Consider the following 12936-nt stretch of genomic DNA (forward strand, 5'->3'; position numbering starts at 1 on the left):
ATCAGTTTTTTTCCCCCAGGCTGGCTCATTTTCTTTTGCCGTTATCAGTCCTACACAGGAATGGGGTGTGTGCAATCTGTCAGTGGAGAAGATAAGAACTAGGTCTGGACTTGCAAAGGGAGGGATTGGTGAAATGGTCTGTTCCAACCAGATAATAAACTCAGTTTATTTCAAGCCTTAAATTTGTTCCTAATCTATAATAAATCCATCCATGTCTTATGGCAGAACCAAAGTAGGACCTGGGGGAAAATGCTAAACTAAACTGTTATGAACCTAATGACCTAACATGGAGTTAGACCAGAGGACAGATGTCACAGCATTTAGAAAACCACAATGAGAAGATAACAAGTATTGTTAGCTAGTATGACAATGAAACCTGTTTTTACAACCTTTCAGTTTAAGTGTATATTCAATGGCTGCATTGAAGTAACCTCTTGCAGTATTTTTATGGCCAAATCCTGTACATGGATGTGCCCATATAGCTTCTGTTTAATTCCTTAGATAAAACCCTCTAGGTCATATTATGACAAGACTCCCATTAAAATCCATGAGATCAACATGCACATCTGAGGACACAGGACACAATCCTTGGCCCCAGTTCTGGCTGCTTTGCACTGCTGAGGCTGAGTCAAGCAGCTGGGAAGCTGTCCTAAAGGAGCAGCCAAGGATTCCCTCTGACACAAAGGAATTCTCTGGAGGGCAAAGCCAGCATAGTTGGTTCAATGCCCCAGCCTATCCTTTCCACACAGGGCTATGTTAGGGGCAGAGAGTACGGCAGAGGAAATGTGCCATGAGCAGGAGGGACTGGGACAAAGTGCACATGACTCCATCAGATTATTAGCTGCTCTAAGTTGCACCAAGAGCTGTTTCAGCTCCTGGTTAGCTCAGGATCAGGACAGTGGAAAGGTGGCACAGAACTCACTGCACCAAGTGGAATCTCAGTGAAGCTGAGGATTGAGCCCAGAGTTTGGCCTTCAGAGTTTTGAGTGTGTCACTTCCCTAAGGCAAGAAGGTTTCTGAGCTGAGGCTGCAATGGGCCATCAATGAAGGGTTACGTTTATAAACAAAATGTGTTTAGCTTTGTTAAAAAAAAATAATAATAATATATTGGAATATTAGCCTGTAATCTAAATGTTTAGTGTGTGTGTGGTATTTACAGAGCATCTTGTTCATTCCATCTATATTTCACACAGAGGTTGTAGTGAATGATGTAGACTAAAGGGGGACAACTGAAAATTCCAGCACAAAGACTGTAGCATGCTAATAAACCCTTTCACACTTACCTTTCTCACGTTATAAAAGTCTCGGTGGGGATTACTCTTCAGTTCTTTAAATTCAGACATTTCATTTAGCATCTCATGTAAACTGAATTTAGATTCTAAAAAGTTAAGTCGTTTGTGGCAATATGTTTTTCTGCAAAAGAGAGATGTTTTAATTATGATCAAACTACTCAGATTTTAAGTTTTAAGAGTGTAAATTACTTTGAGTGAAACAGCCATTAGATTTATCCATATTTTAATAAGTCCCAGACATGCGATTTATCAGAGATCTATGGATGAAAATGGCTAGATATCATTATATCAGTGCCACAAATACCTGTTCTTTTTGCTGATACAGACTAACAAGGCTACCACTCTGAAACTTGATTTCTGTGGTTACCAATTAAGCCCTAAATTTGATTTGATACCAAATATGAAGCCAGTTAATAAAACACTAACAGAATGTGCTGGGAAGTTTTTTTGTTTGTTTGTTTTTTGTTTTTGTAATCGCCAAGAACTACAAGGACATTGAAGGAATGTATCTGGCCATGATTTACCCCCTTTTTGCATGCTATTTTTAACTTGTAATATTTTATCTCATCACTGTACCTCTGTGGAATTTCTAGTTCTTTCAGTTTGGTACATGATTGTGTGTGTGTGGGGGGGGGGGTAGTACAAAAAAGTAAAATGTATTACCTAACAAATGCTACCACTCAGATGCTAAATATCACCATCGCACAAACAAACCACCTTCTTACACAATGGAAGCAACCTGTAAACAAAACTATTACAACATGGAAACGTAGGTTATTTTCAACCAGAATAGTTATACCTCAGGATATGATCTACTGTGAATGTGATTTAAGTTTTGGGTGCCTTTATAGATGGTATATGTATTTACCAGTATTTTATCACTGTCTTTTGCTTCTTTTTGAGTCTTATTCTTCTGTTTTTCACTCTCTCAAATTGCTTCAATTTCACCCTCTCTACTCCACTTTTTTTTTTGTTCTGTTTACCCCGATGTTTTTTCTCTGCACCATTTGTCAAGCCTAATTTATGGTATTTCTAAAGTGTGTCTGTTTAATAACTAGCCCTTCTGTAACGCCATTGCCAGGACAGTCCCCCTTATGGCCTTCAGGGCACAACTCCCTCCCATCGAAGGTATCTGTCTCTGAGGTCAGGGTAGTGGGGCTTTGACCCTGCAGCTAAAGAGCACTTTAGTCCTATCCCTTTCAGGGCACTGAAACTTTCAGTGGGACCCTGCTTCCAGTCTGGGCTTCCACAGATCCATTCCCAGGATCTGTACATCCCTTCCTGGAGAGCTGATCCAGCAGGCAAGCAAACACCATCTCAGGACTGCACCCAGGCTTCTCTCCCACCAAAAGAACTAGAGCTCTGTTCTTTTCCCTTGGCAGGTCTGAAGTGGGCTAGGTCCTCTTCTCTTATCTGCCCTCTCCACAGCTCGTGTTTGTTGCAAGTGTAGTGGAGCAGGGCCAACTAGGTCCACAAGCTTTTCTTAAAACCTTCCTACCAGGGAGGAGCCTGTCAGCCTTCTTAACCCCCTCACTGTCAGGGGGGCCCTCTCTGCTCCATGACACCTTCTCTTTTGCTACTCTTATAAGTCTTTCCTCAATGGAACACAAATCGAATAGTGTTGTAGTCAGTGAATCCATGATGTCTGAGTGAATTTGACATTAAGCAGAACACGTTTGCTCACTGTCAGGCCTGGGATAGTCGGGAACGTAGGTGAGGAGATTTAAGGTGGCAAGGGTTAATGGCCAGCACTCAGCCAACTGCAGCTTGTCATCCTGCCAGCAGTCCAACCTGGAATGGAGATAAGTGCCAGCAAGGCAGGTACCTGCAATGCAGAGATGGTTTAGTGTAGTTAGGCTAAGGGAAAGTTTATGCTGGTTACTGGGAAGACTTTCTTGTGGTTGGTTTGTGTTCAGGCTGGGGTGGGCGTCAGTGTGGAAAAGCCTAGTCTGAAGAAGTGAAAAGGCTCTGGGGAGCTTGTTCCTGTTTTCAGTCTGGTAAATGTGGGTTTCAACAGAAACTCTAAAATTTAGCCTGAAGAAAGGGTTTGGACTGTTTCTCTCTTTGGCTTGCTTAAAGTGACATGTACCCTGCCAGAAGGAAGGGTTTAGAACTGCTCTTATTTTAATTTTTTACTCCATGAAAATCTCACTCGCTCTCACTCTCAAGCTAGGCTAGCTTGTCACTTGTGAAGGATTTGGCCTCCCTTAAAGGGAGAGGATCTAGGGCATGTGGTGGTTGTGAGGCAGGCAAATGGCTTGATAGGATAACCCAGACTACTGCTCTGTTTCAGAGTCCACATCTGAGACTCTAGGGAGCAGTATCCACTGGAGTGCCCCTCTTTTCCCAATATTGGGGCATTGTGAGGCTAATGTGAGCTCAAGTGCTCCTGACTGAAGACTTAACTACTGCATTTAATTTTTTTAACATCAAATGCACATCTTCATTATTCAACAAGAAAGCTGATAATCCAATTATATAGTAATGGTGACATGCAAAGTTCTGGTTCCCACATTTCTAAAGGTTCAAGTCAGATTTGGCCTGAAATGTGTTTTATGTAAACTCGTTCACCCTTCACTATGCCTAGCATCCAGAAGCTAAAGACACACCTTTAGAGGGATACTGCTTTCACTTCTTCGTTTTTTCTGTTCATTGTAAGGCATTTTTCACTGTATATCCCACCCAAGGATGGTAAGACACTCAACAGATGTAAAGCAAATGCTTTGAACGTGAGCAGTCTCACAAGAAATTGCCGCTGATCTGTATTACCAGCTCTTTGGAAAAGCATAGTAGTAAACATACGTACATTGGACCATCTGCAGTCAGAGCAAGAACATGGCTGAGGTCAAGTGTGTAGGTCTCCAGATCAGGATATGGTAGACTCCGGGGCTCATTGAGTTTCATCATTTCTTTGTTCTCATAAACAAAGAGAATGCCTCCTTGCATTTTGACAATATAATCCAAATTGCCTGGAGCATCGTCAAGGTTGTAAGGATTCTCTAGTTTTCCTGGGGGTGGATGGAAATCTGTGAAATAAGCTTGATGTCAGAATTATGTCAGAAGTAACCCATTTTGAAAGGCAAAATAGTTACAGAAATAAATTAATATTGTTTCTGCTCTAAAGAGAGAGATTGATGAAAGATGGATTTGAAATCAATTAAATGCATGTTGGTAGTTACTCTAAAGGACCTATAGTCATAGCACAGTTGGCTTTTTCTGACCAGCTTCATTAAAATTAAATGCAGTTCTGATTTTATTTTATTTTAATAAGTAGGGCCTTACCAAATTCATGGTCCATTTTGGTAAATTTCACAGTTTTAGGATTTTTTAAATCTGAAATTTCACAGATTCAGATGCTTAAGTATGAAATTTCATGGGGTTGGGCTGGGGGGGTCCGCAAGACTATTGTGGAGTGGGGTATTGCCTCCATTACTTCTGCACTGCTGGTGGCTGCAGCACTGCCTTCAGAGCTGGGCAGCCATAGAGTGGCAGGTGCTGGCCAGGCACCCAGCTCTGAAGGCAGCACCACTGCCAGCAGCGGCACAGAAGTAAGGGTGGCAATACCATACCATGCCACCTTGACTTCTGCCTCCAGCAACAGCACAGTGCTGCCTTTACAGCTGCACTCCCAGCCTGCAGCTGCAGGCCTTCATGCAGCCAGGAGAGGTTGCTGAAGGTGGGTCTGACCCAGCACCTGGAGCAACTTGTGCTGGGGACGAGGAAGTCACATCGCTCCCTTGCCCAGCCAGGACTTGCAGCTGGAGCCTGGCACATGGTAGGAGCCCCCGGCTGGGATGCCCCCAGCCCTGCCCCGCCCTGGCTCTGGGCCCAGTGCTCGGGGTTAAAGAGGCCTTGGGTTGGCTGTCTGACCCTACCACGGCATTCTCCCCTCCTTCCCCCCCACTGACCATGACACCTTGGGTGGCTGGTCACCCATGCATAAGGCCAGCCAGACCCCCCAAAAAGAACACCCCCCCCCCCCAACATGCCACCTTCACTTCTGCCCTGCTGCTGGCAACGGCACTGCCTTCACAGCTGGGTGCCTATCCAGCTCTGAAGGCAGTGCAGAAGTACAGGTGGCAATACATGAACCCCTTACAATAGCCAGATTTCATAGAGGAGACCAGATTTCACATTTCGTTTTTCATGGCCGTGAATCTGGTAGGACCCTATTTACAAGCTATTAGCATTACCACCACCATATTATAATTCAAGGTATACCTATGCTCAATACAATTTCAGAGACGTTTTAAAAAAAAAAAAATTGGGGATGAAAGTACAGTTGAGATCTTTGAGTACTGACTACCTCTCCATGACTACTAGTCCCATTCCACCTTTTTGTTACAGTGGTTTTGGACATGTTTCACCACAAGTGAATCAGCAGTTCCAATACTGATACATCAGTCAGAGAGGAATAGGATACACTCTCCTCCTGCACAGGGCCGGTGCAAGGAAGTTTCGCACCCTAGGCGAAACTTCCATCTTGCGCCCCTCACCCCCAGCCGTGCGTCAGCTCCCCATCCCAGCTCACCTCTGCTCCGCCTCCTCCCTGAGCATGCCACCCCCGCTCTAATTCTCCTCCCCTCCCAGGCTTGCGGTGCCAAACAGCTGATTGGCACTGCAAGCCTGGGAGGCGGGAGAAGTGGACGGCCCTGGAACGCTGTAAAAAAAAAAAAAAATTGGGGGCACCGCTTTTTGGTATCCCCAAATCTTGGCGCCCTAGGCAACCGCCTAGTTTGCCTTAATAGTAGCACCGGCCCTGCTCCTGCATCACGTTGTGCAGTGAGATAAGTGAGCATAAGAACATAAAATGGCTGCACTGGGTCAGACCAAAGGTCCATCTAGCCCAGTATCCTGTCTACTGACAGTGGCCAATGCCAGGTGCCCCAGAAGGAGTGAACCCAACAGGCAATGATCAAGTGATCTCTCTCCTGCCATCCATCTCCACCCTCCGACAAACAAAGGCTAGGGATACCATTCCTTACCCATCCTGGCTAATATCCATTAACTGACTTAACCTCCATGAATTTATCCAGTTCTCTTTTAAATGTGTTATAGTCCTAGCCTTCACAACCTCCTCAGGCAAGGAGTTCCACAAGTTGACTGTGCGCTGTGTGAAGAAGAACTTCCTTTTGTTTGTTTTAAACCTGCTGCCTATTAATTTCATTTGGTGATCCCTAGTTCTTGTATTATGGGAACAAGTAAATAACTTTTCCTTATTCACTTTCTCTAAATCACTCATGATTTTATATACCTCTATCATATCCCCCCTTAGTCTCCTCTTTTCCAAGCTGAAAAGTCCTAGCCTCTTTAATCTCTCCTCATATGGGACCCGTTCCAAACCCCTAATCATTTTAGTTGCCCTTCTCTGAACCTTTTCTAATGCCAGTATAACTTTTTTGAGATGAGGAGACCACATCTGTACGCAGTATTCAAGATGTGGGCATACCATTAATTTATACAAGGGCAATAAGATACTCTCCGTCTTATTTTCTATCCCCTTTTTAATGATTCCTAACATCCTGTTTGCTTTTTTGACCGTCGCTACACACTGTGTGGATGTCTTCAGAGAACTATCCACGATGACTTCAAGATCTTTTTCCTGATTCGTTGTAGCTAAATTAGCCCCCATCATATTGTATGTATAGTTGGGGTTATTTCTTCCAATGTGCATTACTTTACATTTATCCACCTTAAATTTCATTTGCCATTTTGTTGCCCAATCACTTAGTTTTGTGAGATCTTTTTGAAGTTCTTCAGTCTGCTTTGGTCTTAACTATTTTGAGCAGTTTAGTATCATCTGCAAACTTTGCCACCTCACTTGTTTTACCCCTTTCTTCAGATCATTTATGAATAAGTTAAATAGGATTGGTCCTAAGACTGACCCCTGGGGGACACCACTTGTTACTCCTCTCCATTCTGAGAATTTATTATTTATTCCTACCCTTTGTTCCTTGTCTTTTAACCAGTTCTCAATCCATGAAAGGAACTTCCCTCTTATCCCATGACAACTTAATACATGCAAGAGCCTTTGGTGAAGAACCTTGTCAAAGACTTTCTGGAAATCTAAGTACACTATGTCCACTGGATTCCCCTTGTCAACATGTTTGTTTGACCTCTTCAAAGAACTCTAAGAGATTAGTAAGACACGATTTCCCTTTACAGAAACCATGTTGACTTTTGCCCAACAATTTATGTTCTTCTATGTGTCTGACAATTTACTTCTTTACTATTGTTTCAATTAATTTGCCCGGTACTGACGTTAGACTTACCGGTCTGTAATTTCCAGGATCACCTCTAGAGCCCTTTTTAAATATTGGCGTTAAATTAACTATCTTCCAGTCACTGGAGACAGAAGCCGATTTAAAGGACAGGTTACAAACCATAGTTAATAGTTCCGCAACTTCACATTTGAGTTCTTTCAGGGACAGTAGGTGCAGTAAACTTTCACCCTGTGATGAATATGCTCCATACTTGGCAGATCCCCACTCTATCAGGGATATTTTTAGTAAAAGTTAGGGACAGGTCACAGCTTCCATGAATTTTTCTGTTTTGCCCATGACCTGTTCATGACTTTTACTAAAAATATCCATGACAAAATCTTAGCCTTACCCATCACTAATTAGTGATTAGATCATACCCTCTCTTAGAGTGTAACTAGCATACAGTGTATTGCAACCTCAGCTATAGCTGACCTAAACCAATTAAACCATGTCTGGACTTTAAACTAAGTAGTCTGAATGATAACAAGATCATGCATTCAGTCTTGGCTTAACAGACTAGGTAAGAAAGGGAAGTTACCACATCCTTGCCATTCTTTGCTGAAATTACAGCACCTGACGATATGTGCTGTGAATTGATACCAGAAGTGTCTCAACAGTAAATAGATATTCAAATTCACAACCACCTGGATACAACTTACTCAAATACTTGATTTTAAGCTTGTGATTTAAGTTGTCAATGTCTCTCTAAAATAATCTTTTTACTTAATTACTAATACCTTAGAAATAACAATGTGAAACTTGTTTTCAAATAAGATTTCTCTTGCATCTAGACAGCCATGATGTCTCATCAACTAGCCTAGAAATTCTCACAAATGTCACTATCTTCTCTTGAATATTAAGCATATTTCTACTCTCCCCAGAAAAGTTTCCTTTTAATATAAAACCTTGTACTTGAGGACATATAAACTTCCTCCTCCCTGCCACTACAGGAGAGGACAACCATTTAAATATCTCTTTTCCAGCCAAGTTCATGGCTGAGGATGTGGCTAGGTACAACAAAGACTAAGCCTCTCATACGTTTATGGCTATTTAACAATATACTCTCATATTTCCAGGGATGTAAAATAAATATGTGGTCCCTAAAATCATGTCCAAAGGACTGGCCTCCTTCACAACCCTAATGTTGGAATTCTAGTGTGTTGTTAGGGGCGTGCGTTTGTTTAAATTAGAGGTTATTCCAGACCAAAATCCCACATCCAAACCTGCCTGAACTTCAGGAAAATTTAAATTCAGAATGAACTTTGCAGCTTGAGTCCCTATCTAGTGTTTGCTTATTCAGACTGGAAAACAGAATGTAGCCTTTTTTATTCTAAATAGAAATAATCACAGAAATCAAATGTTTTCTACAGTATGATAGTCCTTTTTTTTGTTGTTGAAGGGAACCTATTGTACCTGGACATACTTCATCTTCCATCTTCCATTTTTCATCTTGCATAGTGCATAAATACTGTGATGTTGTTCTTGGAAAGCGATGGTAAGCAAGGCGACAATACTTCTCTCGAATTAGCAGAGCTTTCACCAGGCCCTTCGCAGCCTGTTCGTAATCATCAACTGTGACCTGAAAAGAGAAGCTGTATAAATACTGATGGAAGAGAAACAGGAGCATCTATTAAAAGTCAGTTTGTCATTCATTTGAACCCACTTGGGCAATAACAAGATTTTTATTTCCAGAAGTGGAAGCCTTAATAGGATTTGGGTCTAAGGCCTGGATCCACAAATTGACTTAGACATTGCAATGCTCAGCAGTGTGGCGCCTACTTCTAGGTGTCTAGAAAATCACAGGAGCAGCACTGTGATGCATAAAGCCAAGTTAGGTGGCTAGGCTCCCCATACAATCATAGAATATCAGGGTTGGAAGGGACCTCAGCAGGTCATCTAGTCCAACCCCCTGCTCAAAGCAGGATCAATCCCCAACTAAATCATCCCAGCCAGGGCTTTGTCAAGCCTGACCTTAAAAACCTCAATGAATGGGGAGAGATAGGAGCCTCAGAATGTGATTCACAAAAGACAGCACATCATGTGGGAAACTGTCTAAGCTAACCAATGGAGATGCCTATGACAGAAGTGTGTCTTAAACCCTGGCACTCTGACAGAGATAGGAGTCTAAGTCCAGGCTGGAGAGAGGCACCTAGCTCTGCTAGCAATCCATGAATGGGAACCCACCACCTGGAGTCAAGTGGCTAAGTCATTTCCTGTGGCAATGAGTTAGGCACCTGCCCTCACTCTACACAAAATGGGGGGAGGAAGTTGTGCTGCTGCCCACCTACTAATTTTTAGTCTAGTGGTTAGAGCACTCATGTGGGAGACTCAGGTTCAATTCCCCCCTCTCTGGCAGAAATAGAGAGGATTTGAAAGTGGTGTCTCACCTCTCAGGAGAGTGTTCTCTGGGCCTATGGAATATTCTGATATGGGGCTTCCTAAATCTCTCCTCCTGAAACTCTTCCACTGTGTATAAATAAGGAGTGAGTGGAGCAGTGGGACTGGACTCTGGGTCTCCCACCTCTGCAGTTGATGCCTTAACCACTGGACTAGTAATTTTCTCTCTCGCCCAATGACACTAAGTATTTATGCACCATTTACCAAGGGACCCTAAAACTGGGAATTAGGCACCTATGTCTGAAACTTAAGACCCAGGTCTTAAGTGCCTTGCCCAAGGTCACAGAAGAAGTTGGTGAAAAAGCCAGAAGTTAAAACCAAGAGTTGAGTCCAAATCTAGTGCTTTAAGCACAAGAGCATTCTTCCTCCCATCTCTGTATGCTAAAGCACATATTTAATGCCTTGTTATATTTTACATTTTTTTTCTTACCAATTAATGTACACAGTCATAAATAACCTGGGCAAATTCTGCCTCATCACACCTGTACAACCCCATTGACTTCAGTGTGAGATGTCAAAGTATAACAGGAGGGCCATAATAGGTAATCATTCCACACTGCATAAGTCCTCTCTCTTTATTCTCACTGCTGCCCCCTTTCCCACCCAGAATACTAAAAGAAAAAATTGACAGATTTCTTACCCCAGCACAGTAATCCCCACCGATTGTAACTCTCTGAAACTCTGGAACTGTAAATGGCACTTGGACTGGCTGACCTGGAAGAACTGGAGTTGCAGGAGAGGGAAGTGAACTGACTGATGGTGCCTTCCACTCTTGGGTTGGCATTTGTAATGACAAGGACTGGGACCGAATCATCTTGAAACTTTTCTTCCTAGAAATTCATGGTATCAAAAGTTATATATCAGAAACCTGTCTATATAGCAAAGAAGTATTTCATTCTAGAAGGCTTTCTGTAGTATGATAGACTTCAAATTATTCAAAAATTTTGGTTTATAAAAATGAGCTTTGAAATGTTTAGTCCAGTGATATTTCTGACACTTGTAGCATGCTACATGCAATTTATGTACAACACACACAATAAGCCCTGATTATCTAGAAAATAGATAACTGGAAGTTGGTGTGCAGATTTTCTTTTTGTGCTGTTGCAGCAGCATCACTTACAAGTGAGAGATTGAGGTCACTGTAATGAGTGGAAAATATGTTCACTACACCTGTGCTTAATATAGCAGGAGTTGAGAAATTTCTGACTCTTAAAACATTATTGCACCAGAACTTAATAAAATGGCAGCTAGGAATGTGAGTGGGTGTGTATTGGGTAAGATAAGTGGTTATATACCATCAAAAGCTATTACATCGGCTTCTGATTCTTGGTGACAGCTGCAGGGTTTAGAAACATATCAAGTTGACAGGTATGGTTTCATTTAAAAATACAGGTGTGTTTCTGGTGTTTTGTAAGTAGCAAAGGCATGTTCTGTCCATATGAGGAAAATCATTCAGTTGATTGACTTCAACAGGATTATGCCCTTTATATTCAATGGGAATTTGGCCTTTTACTTCAGAGAGCAGGAATAGACTTGTATAACAAAATCAACTCCCTGTTTTAAATTGCCACTTTAGAATACCACATGAGGTTTCCAATACAAAGGTAAAGCCCACCTCATCAGGCAAACTGTTTGCTGATCCCTTGCTTAAGACAAGTTTAACTGACTGGCTATGCATAATGTTCTGATTAGCAATCAGTCTTGTAAAAGATATATTTGTATACCACTAAATTAAATCTCCCTTATAAAGCTTACTTGCAATTTATTTTTCTAAACATTTAAAATATACTTGAAATAATGAATTACCTGTGACTTGCGTGCTGTAAACTTCTCCCGCTTCATAATTTTACAGAAAATGTGCCAAAACTTTAAAATGACCTTACAGGAAAACTTGAATAGTAATGCAAATACAGAGCCACCATTGCCTACTAACAGTGACCAATGGTAAAACTTGGCACCTACTTCAAGAACCTCTAAAGATTCCTTCTCCAATCCAGTGTCAATAAGAGCCCTTAAACAGAAGAAACACTGATGTCTGGGGATTTGTATTAATTCTGTAACACTTCCTCAAATTTGTGGTATAAATAATACACAAGAGCCAAATTCTACCTTCACTTACTTAGGTGTAACCCCCACGCCCCGAAGTCAATACTGAAGCTCCTCTTAAAATGTCACTCAGTACGAATTGAAGTCAGTGGGAGTTATACTAGTAGGCAGAACTGGGCCATAAGTGTTCTTCAATCATTGAGGGCAAGGGTGATTACTAGTCCCATCCCCACAAGTGAACAGTATAAATATAGTATCCCACTTACCAGGATAAGGCCTGTACTAATACTTAGACCCAAACACAGCTTGATTGAAGCTATTTTTATAAGGCATTTTCCCGCATTAAATATGTTTTGTTTAAATATCCTGTTACTTTTTTTTTCTTGTGGAAAAACTTCTATCAAATGGTTGTTTGAATGCGTGGAAAGACAAGGTAGAGGGTTTTTTTTTTTAAATTTATTTTTATGACCATGTCAACTGCTGAAGCCCTCTAATTGAACTTTCATGCTTCACCTCCAAAATATCTCAGCAAATATCATCATGTTGATAGCAGAATTAAATCACTTTTCTACCTTGCTTCCCTGTTACATTATAATAAAAAACAAAGTCCGTATTTAAGTATTTGTAGTAATCTTTTTTCTCAAAGGAAAATAAAATGAATGTGTATTTTTAGAACTTCATGTTTGTTTAATAGATGGCAATCTATTATTAGATCTCATATGGCCTTTATCTCCGAGTTAAGGGGACCCTAATAATAACCCATTTGAGCCCATGACACTTCAGTTTCTCCTTCAGTGATTAAAAATCAAGCATTTGCTGTCATCTATTTTTATAGAGCTAAAACAAAAACATTGAACCTGACTGCTGTAAATGTTTAGATGTGTTAAAACTCAACATTGAGACGGAAAATCATGTTTTCAAAAAAAAAAAAAACCACA

At 41.4% G+C, this 12936-nt stretch overlaps 1 protein-coding gene across 8 annotated transcripts in view; it reads right to left on the reverse strand.

The window, feature by feature from the left end:
• The window catches only part of AMPD3 (adenosine monophosphate deaminase 3), a 55919-nt gene that overhangs the window by 30438 nt on the left and 12545 nt on the right, over nt 1–12936 (reverse strand). For all 8 annotated transcript variants that reach the window (XR_004645637.1, XM_034770029.1, XM_034770028.1 and 5 more), the window contains exons 3-6: nt 10593–10782; nt 8969–9134; nt 4099–4318; nt 1284–1413 (exon numbers count right to left, since the gene is read on the reverse strand). Coding sequence is in view for 7 of the 8 variants with exons in the window: in XM_034770029.1 (XP_034625920.1) it covers nt 1284–1413; nt 4099–4318; nt 8969–9134; nt 10593–10782 (706 nt within the window). In the remaining variant the exon portion in view is untranslated. The remainder of the gene's footprint in view (nt 1–1283; nt 1414–4098; nt 4319–8968; nt 9135–10592; nt 10783–12936) is intronic.

The sequence above is a fragment of the Trachemys scripta genome, chromosome 4 (assembly GCF_013100865.1).
Source record: "Trachemys scripta elegans isolate TJP31775 chromosome 4, CAS_Tse_1.0, whole genome shotgun sequence".
In the NCBI taxonomy this organism is placed as follows: Eukaryota; Metazoa; Chordata; order Testudines; family Emydidae; genus Trachemys; species Trachemys scripta.